The sequence below is a fragment of the Phoca vitulina genome, unplaced genomic scaffold (assembly GCF_004348235.1).
Source record: "Phoca vitulina isolate PV1807 unplaced genomic scaffold, GSC_HSeal_1.0 scaffold40, whole genome shotgun sequence".
NCBI classification, from domain to species: Eukaryota; Metazoa; Chordata; class Mammalia; order Carnivora; family Phocidae; genus Phoca; species Phoca vitulina.
This window is the reverse complement of record NW_022589743.1, coordinates 5,049,048-5,071,080: the sequence shown is the minus strand read 5'-3', so window position 1 is coordinate 5,071,080 and position 22,033 is coordinate 5,049,048. Positions and strand designations below refer to the sequence as shown.

The 22,033-nt window shown below is 38.0% G+C and overlaps 1 protein-coding gene across 11 annotated transcripts in view; it reads left to right on the top strand.

Annotated features, from left to right (window-relative positions):
- SPAG9 (sperm associated antigen 9) overlaps window positions 1-22,033 on the top strand; it is a 137,557-nt gene that overhangs the window by 52,386 nt on the left and 63,138 nt on the right. For 6 of the 11 annotated variants that reach the window (XM_032429211.1, XM_032429209.1, XM_032429210.1 and 3 more), the window contains exons 3-5: window positions 2,403-2,473; window positions 10,076-10,170; window positions 15,578-15,728. In XM_032429211.1, coding sequence (XP_032285102.1) covers window positions 2,403-2,473; window positions 10,076-10,170; window positions 15,578-15,728 — 317 coding nt within the window. Of the gene's footprint in view, window positions 1-2,402; window positions 2,474-10,075; window positions 10,171-10,199; window positions 11,033-15,577; window positions 15,729-22,033 lie in introns of those variants that run through there. The other 5 variants (XM_032429215.1, XM_032429216.1, XM_032429217.1 and 2 more) reach the window with 2 other exon arrangements.

Below are 22,033 nucleotides of genomic sequence, written 5' to 3'. Positions count from 1 at the left end.
TTTAACCCCAAGTGAAGTTTTAAAGTAGACTCCAATGTATGAACAGATGAAAAGGGCTATTTCTTGAGAGGCAGCATAGCATAGTAATTAAAAACAGATTCTGGGTGGGATGTGTGGGTGGCTTAATCGGTTAAGTATCTGCCTTTGGCTTGGGTCATGATCTCAGGGTCCTAGGATTCAGCCCCACATGGGCTCCTTGCTCAGCAGGCAGCCTGCTTCTCCCTCTGCCTGCAGCTCCCCCTGCTTGTGCTCTCTCTCTCTCTCTCTGACAAATAAATAAAATCTTAAAAAACCAAAACAGATTCTGGGCCCAGACTCCTCCATTAGGAATCCTAGTTTTGTCATTTACTAACTGTGACTTTGGGCCAGTTACTTAACCTCTATTTACTTCAGTGTCCTCATTTCTAAAATGAATGTAGTAATCATACTCTCATCATAAGGTTAATGTCAGGCTCAAATAAGTTTGTTTATGTAAAGCACATAGGACAGTGCATGGTATATAATAAGCACTATGAAATTTTAGCTGTTATCAGTAGTGGTGGTGTTGGTGATTTAAATTTATTTTATGAATTGATGTCAAGGTAGCTGACAAGAATAATGAGACTGTTGTTGAGCACAAATTTGAAATGAGGTTTATGAATTATAGTTGCAATTTTACTTTAGACTCAACCTCCATTTTTTTGTTTTGGTTGCACAATATCAAGGAAATCTTGATATACACAGATGAACAATTACAAATAGATAAGGTTCACCCAGTAGTCTCTGGGTTAAGGTTTTAGATGAATTTAATTGACAAGAAGTAGTAGAAAACATTTGTTTTGAAATTGTTAACTAAATATCTATTATTTGCTTAGATTTTTGTGTTTAAATAAAAATCACAGAAGCAGCCCTAAAAATTATAGTTTCAATACATCTATTGCATTATCACAATACATCTGCATTACAAGTTTCCTTATTATTGCTTTCAGCCACACAGCTACAGTTTTTCTAATTAATGACATATTTTCAAGATATTCAAACTAAGGTAGCAAGTAAAGCTACACAAATCAAAGATGAGTTTACTGGGCAGCACACGTTCTGCGTTGTTTGGTGTTTGGTGTGTTCACATTAGGTACAGGGAAACATTCCTGTGTGTCCTGTTAATAGTTCATAGTTACTTCTGCGGCCATCTGTTCATAGTCGTTACTTCTGCAGCCATGTGCCAGGGTCTCAGGCTGTGGCTTACAAGCAATCTTCCATGCTTGCAGCTAGCAGACCCTACACCAGCAGAACATTTCCGACTAATCTAAGTCTTTTAAACAGACTTAAATGAGTATCTTGACAAGCTCCTGTGGCACCAGCTTTATTTCTTCACACCAGATTGTTTCTCACTGCTCCTTAGGCAGTATGAGCTCCTCCGGGCTGGCCAGTCTCCCCCCTTTCTCACCACCATCATAGTTTTGTGTTCGCTTCTGGTGGTAACAGTGCCCGTATTCTCTTTACCATCTATCTTGAGTACTGTAATTTAATTTCTTTGTGGTCCTGCTTGGACTCCACCTTCTCCCAGAATCATTCCTCTCTGATAGTGTTACTTCCTATGAAATCCTGTCCTAACATTCTGTATCTCAGGATCTAAAACTTAAAAAAATGTATTACATAGTTGTACTCTGAGCACTGCCCCCAAATCAGTGCCACTCACAAACTCCATCAGCAGAGGGAGCTAAGTAAAAGAAGATGAGTCCCTGAAATGAAGCCCTGAAGCAGAAAAAGTACTTAACAAACAAGGATGTGTTCACATACTGCCCAGGAGTGAAAAAGAGCTTGAATATCAATATTAGAAATAAATGATTTGGGCCCAAACTCCAGCTTAAAACTTCTATGAGGGGATTTATTTGTAAAATGTTTTTGAGTATCACGTTTAAAACCTATTTAAGGGGGATGACCTGATAAATAAACATGCATATTAGGAGAAGCAATCTGATGTTTAGGGGATTTTTTTAATCCAGTTTATCCCCCCTCCCTGAAAGTTTTATTTATTAAGGAAAGTGAAGAGAGGGGTGCCTGGGTGGCTCAGTTGGTTAGGCGACTGCCTTTGGCTCTTGGGTCATGATCCCGGGGTCCTGGGATCGAGTTCTGCATCGGGCTTCCTGCTTGGCGAGGGGCCTGCTTCTCCCTCTCCCACTCCACCTGCTTGTGTTCCCTCTCTCGCTGTCTCTCTCTCTCTGTCAATTAAATAAATAAATAAAATCTTTAAAAAAAATTAAAATAAAAAGGAAGGTGAAGAGAGGTCTCTATTTTGAGAAGCACTGAATCCTAAAGTTGCTAAGAATTACGGATAACCTATTCCAGGTTTTAAGGATGGAATTTTTAAAAGTAAATTTCTTATATTTTGTTCTGATTACATGTATGTATCTTAATTTCAGTTAGCAGACTTGAAGAAAGAGAAGCAGAATTGAAGAAGGAATATAACGCATTACATCAGAGACACACTGAGGTGGGTTTTTGGGTTGTTCCTACCATGTTAATATTGCACTAAAGGAATTAACCTGAGAAGTTATATTTATATCTTTGAAAGTCAGCTAATAATAATTCTTGGGGATTATGTCCAGAAAACATTAAATTTCCTGTAGCGTTTACCTTGTTACCAAATGTTGACTTCTATTGTTTTTTTTGTCTGGAATTAACTATTCATGGATGAGAATTAGTGTGCCACAGAATAATGTTAATTACTGAGGCAGTTCCAATAGTTGTTTCTTTGGCCAGCTAAGTACAAACTAATGTGTGTGTGATAAAAAGTATATATGATGCTAATATGATAGAATTGATTTAATTTATTTTGTTACCAGTTGGGAAATGATGGATTGGTAAATTGTTGGTAAGAGTTTCTGTATTTATAATGCACTATAAAGGGCCTATTTGCATTAAGCTCCTAACAAATAATATAAACACAAATTGTGTATGAAATCAAAATGACTCTAAAACAGGTTTTCTGCATGAAATGTCAGTATTTTTTTAAATTAATAACTCTAGTACATAATCTCATCAAAGCAAATTAGAAAATGTACCTGAGCATGTTTTTAACCTTTTTATGATTCTCTGTGAGCCTTTCTTATGCTGCCTTTGTTGCAGTCTCCTGAACGTGAAAATTGTTTTTGTGTTTCATGGTCAGTCTGGGGGTCACAAACCTCAATAAGGAGAATTTTCATAGACTCAAGCACTGTTCGTTACATGAAAAAAATAGTTCCTCTTTTTTTCCCTTTCTCATCCAAATCTCCCAGGATACAGATGGTTCCAGTCTTCAGCTTCCATTTTTCTTTCATTAGTTTGTGATCTCTTATCCTGCCTGTGGTAGAAACCTATATTGTTGCTTTTAAGGATTTGCTTTGGAATAATGATTAATACTTTCTTGAGGAGGGGTTGGAATTTCTGACATATGAAGTTTCATTATTACTATCTTAGCTTTTGTAGCCACCTGTGAAGAATTGATATTCAGTGGTGGAGGGAAAAGATTGGATACAGAGCTTTGGAAGCATGGAGCCCTGGGAAGACAGGAATAGCTTAAACAGCAGCCTTGTCAGTATGAGAAAAATACCCACGGGGCACCTGGGTGGCTCAGTCGTTAAGCGTCTACCTTCGGCTCCTGGGGTCCTGGGATTGAGCCCTGCATCGGGCTCCCTGCTCGGCGGGAAGCCTGCTTCTCCCTCTCCCACTCCCCCTCCTTTTGTTCCTTCTCTCGCTGTGTCTCTCTCTGTCAAATAAATAAATAAAATCTTAAAAAAAAAAAAAGAACAATACCCACATTTTAATCAGATGGCAATTGGTATATATTAAGACTGTTGAAAAATGATTGATGGGGCACCTGGGTGGCTCAGTCAGTTAAGTGACCAACTCTTGATAACAGCTCAGGTCTTGATCTCAGGGTCGTTAGTTGAGCCCTGTGTTGGGCTCCACGCTGGACGTGGAGCCTACTTAAAAACAACAACAACAACAAAAACCCACCAGAAAAACCCCAATTGATTGTTAAAGGCCTGTTGTTGGTTTGTTTTACACCATATCCAGCCTGAACAACTGGTAGTGCTTCGCAGTGCTAGAAATATAAAGCTGGTTGGAGGAATGTGTTTGTGTGCCAGAAGTAACTGTAGTGATGAATAATGAGTAATCATTTTGTTTTTTCATTGACGTTCTAACCTTGATAAAAATTGAGGATTGTTAAATTGAAGTATGTAAAAATGACCATAAATTGCATTTTTAAAAAAACCACTGTAAAGTGAAATTTCATATTTTTTCATATTTAATAAAAATGAAAATATGTTTCTACAGAAAAAACCTGACATCTTAACTTCAAATAAAAAGGTATAATAATTTTTCTATATCTATTCCTTCAGCGAATGACACTAGGAAGAAAAAGAGATCTGGGGAAGATCTTAAATACCAAGTCAGAGTTGGGCCTGTCCAGTGACTAAGGCAGATTTCACTTGTAGCACGACAGCTTTTTCCATAGGATCCCCTCCCTCAGTCACAAGCAGCTTCTTTCCTCTGCCCTGATAGGCTCCTTTTGTTTTGCTCTGCCTCAAGGAAGGTTTATGTAACACACATATAACTGCTTTGACATATGGGTCTGTCTGCTCTAGACCACATTTTCCTGTGCTTATACATCTGTACTAGAAATGCCATTCAATTAGCAATTATAAATAGCTGTCCATTGCTAAAGAGCTAGGTGAACTAAAGGTAAATTCTGGAAACCTTCAGGGAAAGGAAGTTTGAAGGAATTAACCTTATCTTTTCACTATTCCCCGCAATGAAGATAACCTTTTTTACATGCACACAAAAAAGTTATTTATTTATTTATTTATTTAAGATTTTATTTATTTATTTGACAGAGAGAGACACAGCGAGAGAGGGAACACGAGCAGGCGGAGTGGGAGAGGGAGAAGCAGGCTTCCCGCAGAGCAGGGAGCCCGATATAGGGCTTGATCCCAGGACCCTGGGACCATGACCTGAGCCGAAGGCAGACGCTTAACAACTGAGCCACCCAGGCGCCCCCAAAAAAGTTATTTAAATGGCACTTCTATCAAACACATTGTTTGCTGCTTAAGAGAAATCTGCTATGGCTCTTTTTGTAATATGAATAACTGTTCTCTCTCAAATCAAATCCAAAATTTTGTACCAATACTGAATTTGCTTAAAAGAAGATAGGCCTTAAAGAAGGCAGTGGAGGAAATACAAACATTAAGCAATTGTGAGGCACTTGGGCCACATGTATACATACTCTTAATCACCAAAAACTTGAACCCTCATCTTACATCAGGGAGTGTTTAAATGCATTCTTATTTCATCCTCTGACCAAACTCCATCATCCATCCCCATTTTAGAGATTGAAGTTTAGAAAGGGAATATGAAGTGATTTGTTCCAAATTCCATGCTAGTATGTGACTGGATTTGAACCTAGGTCTGTCATATTTTGTTGCCTGATTTTTCTTTTCTTTTTTTTTTTTTATTTAAGATTTTATTTATTTGACAGAGAGAGAGAGAGCACAGTAGGGGGAGTAGCAGGTCGAGGGAGAGGGAGAAGCAGGCTCCTTGCTGAGCAGGGAGCCGGATGTGGGGCTCCATCCCAGTACCCTGGGATCATGACCTGAGCCAAAGACAGAGGCTTAACGACCGAGCCACCCAGGAGCCCCTGTTGCATGAATTTTCAGTAACCCTTTTAGGTTATGGGCCATAATGAGTGTTAAAAGCACTAGAAATTTCTCTATGCCTCTTTGCTTTCTGGCATTGCAACAACCTTAAGAACTGTGACCTTGCAGGTATAGATATATGATTCTTGGGCTGTGCACGGAAGGATTTATGGCAAACACGGTTAAAGGGCCACTTTTCTCCAAAACTTCACTTATTGCCTTACTTCCCAGTTTTATCCAAGCTGACAGTCAACCTCTGCTGTGATTTCTCTATGCGGAGGGGATTCTGGATCTGCCAACTGTTTGTTGCTGAATCGACTCCTGAATAAGTGTGAATTAATGTACATACCTGAGAAAGTGGAGAGTTGTAGTTTTGAGATCAGGAGGGATGGGGCTGGTAGACCCAATAGTAGATTATCTAAAGCATGCCCTCTTTTACTGTCTCACCTTTCTCTCTTGTTTGGCACCACTGATCCTGCCCTCCCATTCACTTTTTTTTTTTTTTAAAGCAGAGCTATAGGGGCTCCTGGGTGGCTCAGTCGTTAAGCGTCTGCCTTTGGCTCGGGTCATGATCCCAGGGTCCTGGGATTGAGCCCCATATTGAGTCCCGCATCGGGCTCCCTGCTTGGCGGGAAGCCTGCTTTTCCCTCTCCCACTCCCCCTGCTTATGTTCCTGCTCTCGCTGTCTCTCTGTCAAATAAATAAATAAAATCTTAAAAAAAAAAATAAAGCAGAGCTATATTGTGAAGCCCTGTAATTAAAATTAAAAAATTTTTTCCCAAGATTTTATTTATTCATTTGAGATAGAGAGAGGGAGAGAGCATGAGCAGGGGGAGAGGCAGGGGGAGAGGGAGAAGCAGGCCCCCCCCCCCCCCCCCCAGCCAGGAGCCTGATGCGCGGCTCGATACCAGGACCCTGGGATCATGACCTGAGCCGAAGGTAGACACTTAACCATCTGAGCCACCCAGGTACCCCTAATTAAAAATTTTACGTACAATTTATTTTTTCTACTTTTTTTGATGCATTTACAGAATGTAGTGCATATTTTATTTCAGACGTCAGGAAATGCTTTAGGGTGTGGGGTTTTCTTGTGGGTGTGAGGAAAAAAGAACAATAAGCTTATCGCCTGCCTAGAGAATTGACTAAAAGGGCAAATACAACACTGGTCCTAGAATGCTTAACTTTTTGATGACTGAGTCAGAGGGACCGAAGTTCTGGCCCTAAAGCCAACAATTAGAACACAGTTGATCATTAACTAGCTGGTCAAATTGGGCAAGTTATTTTAATCTTAAACTGGAGTTTATAAAATTCTAATATTGTTGTGAGGATTAAATGAAACTGGCTATAAATGCACTGGCTGACTTATGCTTAATAAATGTTAGCTATTATTTTGTTATTATTCTGTACTATAAAGTGCTAGTTTAATTGGGTTGGAACGAATTTCGTTACATAGACCATTTTGGAATTATATCTGGGATATATCATTTGAAGAAGGAATCAGTCTTTTGAAGGTTTAGAATTCAAAAAAAAAGTTTTTTTTCGAAGATTTTATTTATTTGACAGAGAGAGACACAGCGAGAGAGGGAACACAAGCAGGGGGAGTGGGAGAGGGAGAAGCAGGCTTCCTGCCGAGCAGGGAGCCCGATGCGGGGCTCAATCCCAGGACCCCGGGATCATGACCTGAGCCGAAGGCAGACGCTTAACGACTGAGCCACCCAGGCGCCCCTAGAATTCAAAAATTAAAAAAAAAATCATTAAAGACAACAATCATTCCACAGAATGGATTTTTGGGGGGGGGGGTAGAACTGATTCTGTCTTTGTATTTATAACTTTTATTTATCTATATTGAATAAATAGAATACTATAAAGGCAGTCTTATCTAGGGGAGGTTTCTATTTTCTTCATTTGAGTGCTTAAGGGAAACTTAGATTCTTCCATCTGAGCTAATCAATTGCATATGATTACTATCCAGTATATAAGAATTCAACTTAGGTTTTCTAAAATCTTTTGAAAATTTAAGTTGATATCTATTTGGCCCAACCATCACTTTGTTATTTGTTTCATTTTTGTTTTTTTCCTTAAAGTTCTTCTTGATTCAAGAAGAAAACAGTTCATTATTTCTGACTTGCTGACACAAAGATAAAAACTGTATTTCTGCAAATATGTTCTTTAAATGGGGGTAAAGAGAAAAATCTGTAAATTTAAAATAGAAGATATGTAAATTTAAAACTTTAAAGAATGCCTTCACATACCATATCCCTGTAAATCTACATTAATTTTTCTTAGCCTGATACAATTCTTTTTTTTTTTTTAAGATTTTATTTATTTATTTGACAGAGAGAGAGACAGCGAGAGAGGGAACACAAGCAAGGGGAGTGGGAGAAGCAGGCTTCCTGCAGAGCGGGGAGCCGGATGCGGGGTTTGATCCCAGGACCCTGGGATCATGACCTGAGCCGAAGGCAGACTGGCCCAACGACTGAGCCATCCAGGTGCCCCTGCCTGATACAATTCTTATTTAGACAGTTCTAATTGGGAAACAGCCTGATTAATTCTTTTATAATGTTTGATTTGATAGAATTACTTCTTTTGATTCATACATCAGTTCAGCTTTTTGTTTATTTGAAGTAAAGAACACTTTCAAAGGGATTTATGTATTTAGTTTTTCTGCATATATGCCAAGTAAAATTTTCCCAACAAAAGTGTGCTTTTTAAAAATTTTATAAATTTGCTCAAAATCTTGTTTCTTTCAGTAGTTATGCTTTTAATATGCTGCAGTGCATATTTTCATGTTATGTTGAGATTGAAATCCATGTTCATACAGCTGAAGTTTAGAAACTTCCATAGCTGTTGCATGCCTTTTTAAGCATTCAAGGAACATTCAAATTTTAAGAATTCAGAGGATAGTCCCAAGAAAGTCATCAGCCTTTTCTTGTCTACTTTTCAAATTTGCATTCTTTTAGATTGCTAACATACCTTTTCTTATTTCTTAAAATTTATTTTTTCTTATCATGTTAGTATCTAGCAAAGGCCTTTTGATTTTATGATTGAAATTTGTTGCATTTTACATGTTTTAATGTCCGATTTAGGTTCCTTAAAAGTGGAACTGTAGATTACCAGAAACTAAATAGGATTACAGAATTTCTTGTCAGTTTATATACTTGATATTCTTGACGTTTCTACTTCCATATTCAGCTTGTCTATCTTATGGCTCCTTATCCAAGATTTAAAATCAGAGCACTCTGATGGGGCACTTGGCTGGCTCAGTCTGTAGAGCATGGGACTCTTGGTCTTAGGGTTGTGAGTTTGAGCTCCATGTACTTAAAAATAAAATCTTAAAAAATAAAATCAAAGTGCTGTGATTTTTCATTTTATTTGCTATTAGATGATTACATTAAGTAATGATACCAATAAATTAACAATCAAATGAAAGAGAAAATATTCTAGCATTCTTTTTTTTAAGATTTTATTTATTTATTTGAGAGAGAGAGAAGTGCACCTGTGGGGGAGAGGGCAGAGGGAGAAGGAGATTTCCTGCTGAGCAGGGAGCCTGACATGGGGCTCAATGCCAGGACCCTGAGATCATGACCTGAGCGAAAGGCAGACACGAACCGACTGAGCCACCCAGGCACCCCATATTTTAGCATTCTTTTAACGAAATCTATAGGCACAAGAAATAAACATATTGATATTAAATTAAATTACTTAATTAAATTGAAAGTGATATTTACTCTGAATCCTTTGTAAAATGGAAAAGATCACCACATCAGGGTATGGCTTCTTCTCAAGTTTCATGTTAATTTCTTTTTTGTTTCCCATTTTAGTGAACGGATTTCTCAAATGCCCTCTATTATTTTTTTTTTTTTTTTTTTAAGATTTTATTTATTTATTTGAGAGGGAGAGAATGAGAGACAGAGAGCATGAGAGGGAGGAGGGTCAGAGGGAGAAGCAGACTCCCTGCCGAGCAGGGAGCCCGATGTGGGACTCGATCCGGGGACTCCAGGATCATGACCTGAGCCGAAGGCAGTTGCTTAACCAACTGAGCCACCCAGGCGCCCTGCCCTCTATTATTTTTATCAGTGGTCTTTTATCACCTCCTCCCCAATGCTTATATTCTAACTTGTGTTATTTATGTCAAAATTTTATCTTTTAATAGTGTCACATATTGTTAAAAAAAGTTTTTGCTATGCTAAGCAACATGTTGGCTACTTCTTTGGACACCAGCATCTTTAAATGTAAGCATTTGCATATATTCCTTTGCCACCTAAAGTTTTTTCATCCTTAATATTCTTTTCCATGGAACTGTGGGTAGTCTGATAAATATGAAATTTCTACAAAAATGTTTCCCTTGTTAAAACACTATGTTTTTATTTCAGGTATTGGCCTTAAAATTTGCATATTTTTTTCTTTCTTCAAAATAGATGATCCATAATTATATGGAACACTTAGAAAGAACAAAACTTCATCAGCTCTCAGGGAGTGATCAACTAGAGTCCACAGCTCATAGTAGAATTAGGTAAGCTTTATTAAACATTTTGCCTTGAGAAAAATCGAAATAATCTGTTTCTGTTTCTCCCTGTTCTTTAATCCTGGAACAATAGTTAGGCTGATTCACAAAGCTCTCTCTCAAAAAGCATGGTTGGAATGCTATAGGAGAGAATAGCATAGAAAAATAGAAACAGCCCTCACTATTAAAAAGGTAAATCGTGAGCCATGCCATCTAAGCAACGTATCGAGGTATTTTGATTGTTTTATAATACTTAATGGAGATTATACTAGGTTTAAATTTTTCTGATTTGTGAAAATTTTTCATGTCTCCTGTATAATTGGTTTAAAGTCCTTTTCGTTACCAAGAGGCATGTTTGAAAGGGTTAGACTTCTGTTTGATGTAGGAGTGTGAATAAATTATGCAGATCTCCCAGCATTGTAGCCAATGAGCTAAGTCAGGACTCTTAGTGGAGAGGAAAGTAGTTAATAGGCTGGCTGTCGCTCTGGATCGCTGCATAAACGCGAGGAGCAGCGGCTCTATGGTTATGAGGTGGGGAGAGCAGGATGACGTCATCGCTTCGGAGCTGCTGCAGGATGGAGTGGAAAGCTGCTGCTGATGGCATTGTTTTTGTGGCAGCCGCTGAATGACAGATCCTCACTACAAAGATTCCCCTTTGGCCCCTGTGTAGGCCTCCTGGTTCCGGTATTTCACCATGCCAGCACAGCGCCATGAGTCCTGGATGCATGCTGCTGTTTGTGTTTGGCTTTGTTGGCGGGGCGGTGGTCATTAATTCTGCTATCTTAGTATCTCTCTCTGTTTTGCTGCTTGTGCACTTTTCTATTTCTACCGGTGTGCCAGCTCTGACGCAGAACCTACCAAGGATACTCAGGTACTCTAGTCTCTCTTAGAAGCCCCTGTTTAGTTGGTTTTTCTCAAATTTTTAGCTTCACAGGTCTGCTTTGTAACCATTTCTGTTGCAGATTGAAACAATGGAAAATGGCCTGAAGCTAGGATTTTCTCTTCTTATTTATAGTAATTTACAGGCTACCACCTAGGGATACGGCTTTGTCTTTGGAAACTACGGACTTAAGAAAAGGATTTTCATATTGTACTTATGCACAAGTACAAGGTCAGTGTGGTCTTGTGTTAGGCAGAGTGTTCAGAGAATAAGGGGAGAGCAAGAGTAAAACACTGGGTCCAAGTTTATAAACCTCTGTGTTTAGCATCTGAGCATTTTGGGGTCAGTATCTTTTATGCTGAGACGTATAGTCGGGTAGACACAGGCTGTAGGTGTTTATTTTGTTCAGTTATCCTTTGACTGATGGACATTTAGGCATCATTTTTGCAATTTTTGATAACTTGCGGGAACTGACAATTTAAATATTTTCTTTCTAAAAAAAATATATTTTAAAGTGAAAGGATTTAAACCTTTTAGGGCAAGGAATGCATTTTCCCCCTCATCATTTACACATCAAAGTTGTGAAAGCTTTGCAAAGCCTATTCACTATTGTTTTGTCAGATGTTGCCCTTTCTTTGTAGACTTGGGTGACAAATATCCGTGCCTGCTTGTGGGGGCAGTCATTAATCTCCGGGGCTTTGCTGCTGCTCACTCTACTCACACCCTGTAAGAACTGTTTTCGACATCTTAGATATTTATTTAAGGGTTGGGTGTCTTCTGTTTTCTAACTCCTCAAACTAAAGACATCTGATTTGTTCAGATTTCTGCGTTGTGCGAGGTTTTAAAGGAAGGTTCATGGTGTCGAGCTTTTATTATTTAAATATTTACTTAAAATACTCAACTTGTGGATTTAGATAAATTAAGATGAATTAAATTAGTATATTCCCTCAAGGTGTTCTATTCATCGGTCGGTTTGTGTTTAACATTGTTTAAGGCCCAGAAGTTAAATTTCATCTATGATCTAAAAATTAGATACTTGGGTCATTTATTTTCTTTCCTGATTTTATAAAAATTGGAAGAAATCTTACTACTTTTGTATATTTAGTACACAAAAGATTTGTTTTTATGTATATTTAGGCTTTTAGGAAATTAAAAAGACCTTAACTAAAGCATATGTAAGATTAAAATAAGACGAATTTTAAAGGGCTGTCTTAGGTTTCGGCTCTGTTGGAGATGGCAGTGCTGTGCTGGGCCGTGCAGGGCCGCGCAGTGGGTAAGAGGCTTTGGAGCTGGGCTGCCTGGTTATAAATGCTCTGCCACATGGCAGCTGTAGGACCTCTGGCAAGTTGCTTAAAATCTCTGCAACTGGGTTTCCTCCCCTGAGGTTCTTACCCCTCTGGATAGTTTTAAAAATCAAGTGTGAGATTATTATTTTTTGTTTAATCAGTTGCAAGATATTTAGTAAGCCAAACAAGTAAATAATTTGTGGTCACTTATATATGCACCCCATTTTTAGCAGAACTGTTTTCCAGAACTCTAGCTATTTTACTGATAAAATACCTTATGATTAAATTTGAAAAGTTCCTTGACACAAAAATTGCGGATCTAATGGAATAAAGATATCAAAGTCTTCAATATTAAGGTTAAATTGTCAAGAAATAGGTAGGTTCCAAGGAAAGTACATGGGCCTTGGAGTGCAACAGGTCTGACTTTGAGCCCCATCTCTGTGGATTACTAATGCTTAATGTCTCTGAGCATCAATTTTCCTAATCTGAAAACTGGGGAAAGAATCCCTATTTCCATGAGAGTGTAAACAAACCATCCTTTGTGCTTGCCACATGGTGAATGTTGAACAATCTTTTTAAAATTTTATTAATGGTTATTTGTTTTAAATGTCTATAGAGCCAAGAAGCTGTTTCAAAACATAATTGGGAATTTATTTATACACAGGTTACATTTAAATAACCAACTAAAAAATGAATATATGGAACTAAGGCAGTTTTTAAAAGAATATAACAAGGATTCTGATAGTTGAAGATGGCTTTTTGTTTCTAAACAGTGGCTGCATATTGAAACATATTGAAACCCCTGGGGTTTAAACCTGTTACTTGATGTTTTTCCAAATGTATCCCATTCTTTGGTTTCTTCTGTAAGTTTCACTGAGGCACTTAATATGTAGAGTACTAAACATGCGTACCAACATAGTTTAGGACTGAAAATGTTCAACTTTTCAGGGTTTCTTTTAAAAGTAGGATTCTGACTGACTTGCATAATTACATGTGCTCTCTCCCCTCAACTCTCATGAAATTTATCAGTAAATAAGGAGAGAAGACATGTATGTAGTAATATTGTTTTCCAGAGTTGAAACAGTGTGACCCAAAGCATCAGGACCTTCTTGATAGTCTCTGAAGAAAAATGCCCTCCCTATAGAGCAGATTTTAAATGATTAATAAAAGCATTACAAAGAGGTGTGAATTCTACTGGTATTTTGGATTGTAGGCTTAGTTAACAGGAGTGGCTTGGCACCACAGCAGACTCTTTCCTCCAGTAGTTTTATACTTTTTCTGTATTTGGTATGTGTGAAAACGAATGTGTTGTCTGTCACTCATATAGGAAGATAATTATAATGACTGGCCTGTGTTGATTTCTGTTAGCAGTGTGATGGATTTGCATGAAATCTGTATTATCTTCCTGCTTGTCTTTGCTTGTTGGGTTAGAGAGCTTTCCATTAAACTATCCTATTAAATTCACACCTTTTTGCTTAAGTTATTCAGATATGTTAAAAAAATAAGTAAGCCATTTAGTACCTCTTAGACAATTAGATTATTGGTTCCCAAAATACCCCACCCCCCCAAAGTGAGGGATAAACATCAGGCAGCAACTTTTTATTTTGTCAAGCATGGACATTAAAACAAAATTTGCTTTCTAATCATTGTCACCATCATTTGATGAAAGAAAGGGATTTAAAATCAAAGGAGAAAAGATGTAGAAAAAGGTCCATCATTCTCAGGAAAGAACAGGTTCTGTGATACATGGAAATGTGTATGTGTACAATATGGCCTATATTACCCAATAAGGATATAGTAAATAATGTCTCTTTTCACTATGGACTTAGGAAAACTTTATTGCTGAGCCAGCATTAGGGAATAAGTGGTCTAAATAGAATAGCTGAGTAGTTACTTTAGTCTTTGTCATTTGGTTGTTCTGGAAGCTCATAGAAACAAACTTAAATTTGTCATTAAAATCTAGCCTTTTATTGTGCTACCTACCTGCATTTGAATTTTCCCACATCAAATAGGTAAAGTACCCAAGTGTAAAGAAATGATGAATACTTAACTAATAGAGAAAAGTCCTGTTTTATTTCCTTGTGCATACACACCTTTAACCAAATGCAATCTCTCAATCCTTTTCCTTCAGCCAATCTTTAAGAAGGAGTTCTGACAGTTTTACTAATCCTTTCTGATTGTAGTTAGGAGTGGAAGAGCATATCCTTTGTGTTAAATGAGGGCCGATTTCAAGTGGCTTAAGTTTCTTGTTATAAAAATGAGCTTACAGAATAAAGGACTTATTTAGCAAAACTGAATATTTTCCCACTTTTATTTATAACCTCAGTGGTTCTATTCTAATTTACATTCTTGCCAGTAGAGGTATGAGTTCCAGGAGGCCCCAAACCTTTAGTGTCTCTTTTCTTGCCAGTTTCTACTTTTTTGGGTTAATGACCCAGGACAGCCTCTTCCTAGGCTGGTTTCCACCCTCCAGAAAGCCATTTTTTATTTGTAATCTATGCATCACCAAAGGATATGTTTCTTATTGAAATTCTATTATTATTAAAATTGTAACTCCTGTTCATTGAAATTTCCCACAAAACATTGGAAACTCTACAGTCTTTTATAGAATTTTTCAGCCTCCTTGGTTAGAAAAACTGACAGTGGTTTTCTCACATGTACTATATGATTGAAAGGAATGCATATATTGGTTCTGTAGAAAAAGACAGCTTTCCTGCTATTAAGGATTAAAACTCTTGGAGTTCTTTTTACCACTTAATCAGTAGTCTTGATTTAGATTATACATCGATTTTCCATTAGGCAGAAAAGACGTACCCCGAAGAGGCTTGGGCAAATATCTAGGTATTGGTTTGAGAATTTGGGAAGTGTAGAAGCAAGGGTGGGATTCACTTCCAAAGGAGGAGGTTGCCAGTTTCCCTAGGGCTAATGTAAGCTTGAGTGAAAATTTACTAGCTTTTGTCGCTGTGAAACCAGACCAGAGACTGCTCCCCGGGCGAGGAACTCATCAGTCACTTATAAGATTTCCTAAACTACTAGTTTACTACTTTTCTTAGTTAATTTCTTGGGGCTAATTTGAACTTCTGAGACTGTCCTTTTTCTTTGGTAAGTCTACTGTTTAGATAGGCAGATGGTATTTTTTAAGGGTGATTTTTCTAAAACAGAGACAGCCTGGGCTTATTACTTATGGTCATGATGAATAGAAATTAAAAAGGAATGAATGAATGCTTAATTTTTTTCCCCTCTTCAATAGAAAAGAACGTCCTATATCACTAGGGATTTTCCCATTACCTGCTGGAGATGGATTGCTTACACCTGACACTCAGAAAGGCGGAGAGACCCCTGGATCAGAGCAATGGAAATTTCAGGAATTAAGTCAACCACGTTCTCATACCAGCCTGAAGGTAAGCTTCATTCTGCTGAAATCTTCAATTTACATTGTATATAAGCTTTCGTATTCAAATTGAAGTACTAGATAGCTAAAACATAATAAAATGAAAGTTTGTATACATTTAATCTTGTAAAACCAATGCCTTTGATTTATGTTTTTTGCCTTTCTTTTAAATTGGAAATGAGCTCTTCCCAAAGAGTTAGATTTTTACTATTCTTTTTCAAGTTATATAGGAAAACAAAGTCAAGCATTGTTATATCTTGATTAGTATACTAATGACACTAATTACCAAAATTTCTATTTGATTTAGGCTGTTTTGATATTTATTTGATCATATAAATTTTGTAGTGAATGTAATGTTCTTTAGAATTGAAAATCATTGGTACCAGAAATCCTTGGTTCACTGTTGGAAGCTTCACAGTTTAGTAAGGCTTCACTTTTTTTTTTTTTTTAAACATGATTTCTTCCTCAAACCTCTTCATAAAGCAATATCCAAAAGTGCATTGTGTTTAGCTAAAAAGGCCTGGTGTTGGTTTTGACCAAGAACATACCATCAAAAATAAGTATAGTTAATTATATACTCTAAGAGGGAAGATATGCTAATAGTTAAAAAAATATTTAAAGTTGGGGCTCCAAGCTGGCTCAGTCAGAAGAGCATGCAACTCTTGATCTTGGGGACGTAAGTTTGAGCCCCGTGATGGGATTAGAGATTACATACATACATACATACATACATACATAATATGTATAATTAAATAAACAAACTTTAAAAAATTAAAATTCTATTCTATTTCTTATAAAGTTGAAATTTGTAAAGAGAATATTGATTATAAAAGAATCTTGTTATATTATAACATCTATCATAAAACAAATAGGCCACCTATAATGAATACAAATAAATTACATCTTATCTCCTTTTCTTTTTTTTTTTTTTTTTTAAAGATTTTATTTATTTTTTTGACAGAGAGAGAGGGAACACAAGCAGGGGGAGTGGGAGAGGGAGAAGCAGGCTTGCCGCTGAGCAGAGAGCCCAATGCGGGGCTCGATCCCAGGACCCTGGGATCATGACCTGAGCCGAAGGCAGACGCTTAACGACTGAGCCACCCAGGCGCCCCTATCTCCTTTTCTTGCTTTCTTCTTTTCCAAAGTACTTATTATGGTCTAAGTGCTTAAAGATAGCTCTTATACTTTTAAAATACTAAGTCATTTACTTAATTACTTTGTCTCTTTCTCTCCATTCAGAACATAAAGTCCATCTGGTTTATTTACTGCTGTATCCCTAGCACTTAGAAAAGTGCCTAGCACATAGTGGCCACTCAGAACGTGTTTGTTGAATGAATTATTTGTTTCAGGTATTAGGAAGGCTTTTTGGGATAGTATAAATGATCTGTCAGCCCTGGTAGGTTCACGCATTTATAATCATTTCATTGACCTTTGAAATGTGCTCAAAACAGTAAGCAATCAATAAATATTTTTGATAGCTTTTCAGTCCCACTGAATAGTATTTTTAACTGTAAAACTGACCTCACCTTTTCCCCTTCTCTTTTCCTGTTGCTCAGTTTATTAGAAGCTAATCCTGCGGCTGCTCAATATCAGTCCACAGTGGTGCCAGTAGGAAACTCTCTAATTCTTTACTCCTACTGTCACACTGGCTTTTTTTTTTTTTAAAAACCTGCCTGTAGGTTTACTAGGTCTTCCAAAACAGCCATCCTTCAATTCGCCTACTTACTGTGTCTCTTTCCCAAAACAAAATTAAGTAGGAGGGATACTTTTAGTACATCAAAAATGTATACCATATGGTAACTATATTTTAATTATATTCCAAAAAGGAACCTTAAAGAGAAGATTATTATAATTCTCTTGTTGTTTAATCCAGCAACATGCTGTGACAGAACTTTACTGAAAGTTATAAACTGATTAACAGATTATTAATGTGGACTTAAGCCAGAGAGGGTTTTTTTGTACCCTCCTTAGAGATATGAAGGCAGGTATTTCCCAGAGAGTTTCTAGAATAAAATCCTGTCTCTATACTCTGGACATGGAGCCACTAAATGAGATAAACGCTCAACAAGTACAGATTTCTAGGAGTGGAGTGGAGTGGTACATTATAAAACAGCAAAAATCTGATTTGTAAAGTATGTCTAATAATTAGGACATACTTTATTATTACCCAGGCCCTTGTTATAAATCATAAATCAGACGTCTTTCTCTAACTTTGTGAAAGGCTAGGAGTTGGGTTTAAGAGTTCACTTATGGACCATGTCTCTTGTACCCACTGGTCTTGGTGTCCGTGTGTGACAGGAAGTGGGCTCTGATTTAAAGTTTTCTACAACTTTGATTTCTCTGAGAACTTTGGGGATGACCTACCTGTATTTAGGGCACACTTTGCCTTTGTTATGAAAAAATTGAAGGTGAGAATTATAAATATTAATTTTACTAGGACAGTTTTCTGTGAAGTAAGGTTAAAGTGAGAATTTTCTGTGAGAAAACCATTTGATGGGGTTATAAACAAGGAAACAGAGCTACAGGAAGCTTCGTGGCAGAAGAGTGGCAGTAAAGGGGATTTGCCAATGATTGTAACATTATGGACCTTCTTTGTTGCTGTATTGCAATTTTCTCACTGTGAGAAGAGTTGTAGCCAATAAAGTATTGTATCTTCAGGTACTGGAAAATCTTCTAGGAATGATACATCTAGAAAAATGTACAAGTTGTCTTTAAAAAGAAGTGTTTGTACATATTATTCCTCCCTGTATCATATTCTTGTGGGGGAGATCAACAAACAAGTAAACAAATAATTGAAGTAATAGATTTCAAGTATCGTGACATACTGCTGTGTGTGTGTGTGTGTGTGTGTGTGTGTGTGTGAGAGAGAGAGAGAGAGAGAGAGAGAGAGTGAGTGAGAGAGATCTACTGTTTCAAAAAAGCAAGATAAGGGGCTATAAAGAGTAAGTAGGGTGGAAGGCTTACTTTAGGGTGGCAAAGGAAGGCCTCTTGGAGGAGGTGATTTCTACCCTGACACGAGGATGTACAGGTGCGTGGAAAGGTCTAGAGATGATCAAATAGCATCTGTAAAGGCCCTGTGGTGGGGACAGACTGGAATGTTTGAGGAATGGTTGTTTTCACCCCTCTCCTTTGAGACTTTTAGTCTTAACTACTGTGCTGACATGCCTTTTGTCAGGGTTACCCTCTAAATATAATGGGAAATTATCATTCCCACCCTACCTTGTAGCAGCATTTGACACATTTGAATACTTTCTGCTTCTTGAAATGCTTTCTTCGTTTTTCTCCCAGGACACCCCATCCCCTTGCGGCTCCTGGACCTCTTCAGTTGTAGTTCCCCAGACCTTAAAGCTCATCTCTCCTCTCTACATAATCTGTCTAGGTCAAGTTCCATGTCTGTAAATGCCCTCCATACATTGGTCACAAATTTGGATCTCCGACCCTGATACCTTTCCTGAACGCTGCGTTGCTGAATCCAATTGCTTTCTTTTATAGTTTCCCCACATATATATTTATGTCCTGCTTAGGTTACCCCTAATAGGAATAACCTTCTTTGATGGCCAATCAAAATGCCACAGCTTACACGAAGCCTCATCTGACACCCCATTAATGGCCCTCAGATCTAGTTTAGAGATCAGTAGAAAGCAGAGGAGTTTATATTGCATCATTAACAGATTTCTTACTGTGGGTGCTTCTAGTAAAATAGGTAAAAAGCGGGACACCTGGGTGGCTCAGTCGTTGAGCATCTGCCTTCGGCTCAGGTCATGATCCCAAGGTCCTGGGATCAAGCCCCACATCGGGCTCCCTGCTTGGCGGGAAGCCTGCTTCTCCCTCTCCCACTCCCCCTGCTTGTGTTCCCTCTCTCGCTATGTCTCTCTGTCAAATAAATAAGTAAAATATTTTTAGAAAAAAGGGGGGGGGGCGTCTGGGTGGCTCAGTCGTTAAGCGTCTGCTTTCGGCTCAGGTCATGATCCCAGCGTTCTGGGATTGAGCCCCTCATCAGGCTCCCTGCTCGGCGGGAAGCCTGCTTCTCCCTCTCACACTCCCCCTGCTTGTGTTCCCTCTCTCGCTGTGTCTCTCTCTGTCAAATAAATAAATAAAATCTTTAAAAAAAAAAACAAAAACAAAACGCTTTCTTTAAAAAAAAAAAAAGGAAATAGGTAAAAAGCAACTTGTGTTGAATCACCCAAGCTGTTCTGTCAAAAATGTATTATAAAAGTGCTAAAGCTGGGAATGAGCAAAAAACGTTAAGGTAGATTGTTCATCCAACTGAATTATATTCACAAATAAGCCACAAAGAAAGAAGGAATTGGAGAAGAAAAGGCCAAGAATAACCCGAGACAGTCCTGAAGAACAATAACAGAAACTTGCCTACTAGATATTAAGGCTTACTGTAAAGCTGTAATTATTTACATGTTGAAGTATTGTATTATCTGCCCTTCATCTTTCCTTTTTGCACAATTCAGTCCTAAAGCTGGTCACTAGAGCAAAGCAAGGTTAAGCGTCCACAGGGTGAAGTGGGGTGGGGATGGGGCAGGTATATAACCTGAGCAAGGTTAGGAGTATATACATCTAGGGATAGCCTGGTGTAGAGTCAGGGCCCCAGCAGTGTGAAGGACATCCATGCAAAGGGGCAGTCTGGTTTTGGGGTGCCAGATCTTAATCAGGGTGATGAGGGCCTCCCCAAGGAAAGGCACTCCAGGCATAGGGTGTGGGAGCCTGAGCAGGTGAGGAGGGCAGCATCCACATAGAGTGGGAATGGGGGGCAACCTAGAATGGAGAAGCAGAAGATGTCCAGGGAAAGAAGAGCATTGGCTATAAGTGGCAGAGAGAAGAGAGACTGTAAAATAAAAGACCGTGGCCCAAGATGTTCAAAGGACAAGAGAAAACTTGAGAATGGAAGCAGTTGTTAGCAGGGTCAGCTAGTATGGATAAGTCAAGAAGGATGAGGGTTGAATTTGTCAATTTGTAGGTATGGGTTTGCACAGTTTGAGTTGCAGGACCAATAACAGGAGTGAACGTGACTCATGAAAGGAAGATCAAGAACAGGACTCAAGACAGGTGGTTATAATGGGAGGAGGGAAAAGGGTAACAAGTCAGCAGAGTGGTGGGAAAGGTACTCTTAGGATGGGAGACACTGGGTTGTTGTGTGCTTAGAAGAGTACAGTAGAAAGAGAAATTGAAAACGAGAGTGAAGGAAGATCATTGATATATCAGAATCGTAGAGGAAGGGCAGGGAGGGAGGGATCACATATCCCAGCTGTGATTAAAATCTACTTTGTTGATGGGACACCTCAGTTTTTCCTAGTCCTTTGCTATTATAAACAATGCTGTAGTGAATTATACATAATTTTATACTTGTATTTGTGATTCCCATAAGTGGCGTTGCTGGATCAAAGCATGTATTTAAGATTTTGATAGATACTGCCAAATTGCCTGCCAAAAGCCATTTGTCCTCTCACTCAGCGATGTTGTTCAAATTCTTTATGCTTTACACTTTTAGAGTTCAGATATCCCTTCCTTATGCCCAAATATGGAAAAAGAGAGAATGAAGTGTTTTAGGTATCGTTTAAAGAATCCTGTACATAGAATTTTCATGCTGTTTTCCAGACCTTGGTTGGTATCAATTAGCCAGTGATTTCACAGATTCCATCTAGTTTCACATATACACATATGTATGTATATACACCTGTATGTGTTTGTCCATCAGCACATGCCTCAAGTTGTATGTGTGAGTGGCTGCATATTGGATATATACTCCCTCAAAATATTTTTTTTTGTTGAAGGGTTTCCTGGGTTGGTGACTGTTAGTAGAATGGGACTTTTAGAACTGAGAAAAACAATTTGAAATAAAAAGCAATTGGATGGGTACCTACTTGTCAAAATTTTAAGAGTTCTGTTAAAACCATATGACTTGAAATACTTGAGTAGAACTGCTGTGAGAAGCTCTTGTTAGCAGGGTTTGGTATGTAAAGCCAGTGGTCAATGTGTGCTACATTCTTCAGAGGATGTGCTTAGCATACAGAACAGGAAAGGCTAAACAGAGCCAGCATTCTTGTTTAGAAGAATTTTCCATCCTCCTCCATTTGTGGCTAACAATTTAGTTCCTATTTCTTTCGTTTTTCCAAACTTGGATTTCTATAGCAGTTGAACTTTATTCCTGTATCTTTTGTATTAAAGATTCCTATTATAAAGTGTGTGTGTAATTAAACATTTCTAAACGGTTAAAGCTCTCAATTTTTTTAACTTTTTATTTTGAAATATTTTAGACTTTAAGAAAAATTGCAAAAACAGTGCAGAGTGCCTATCCATCACTCA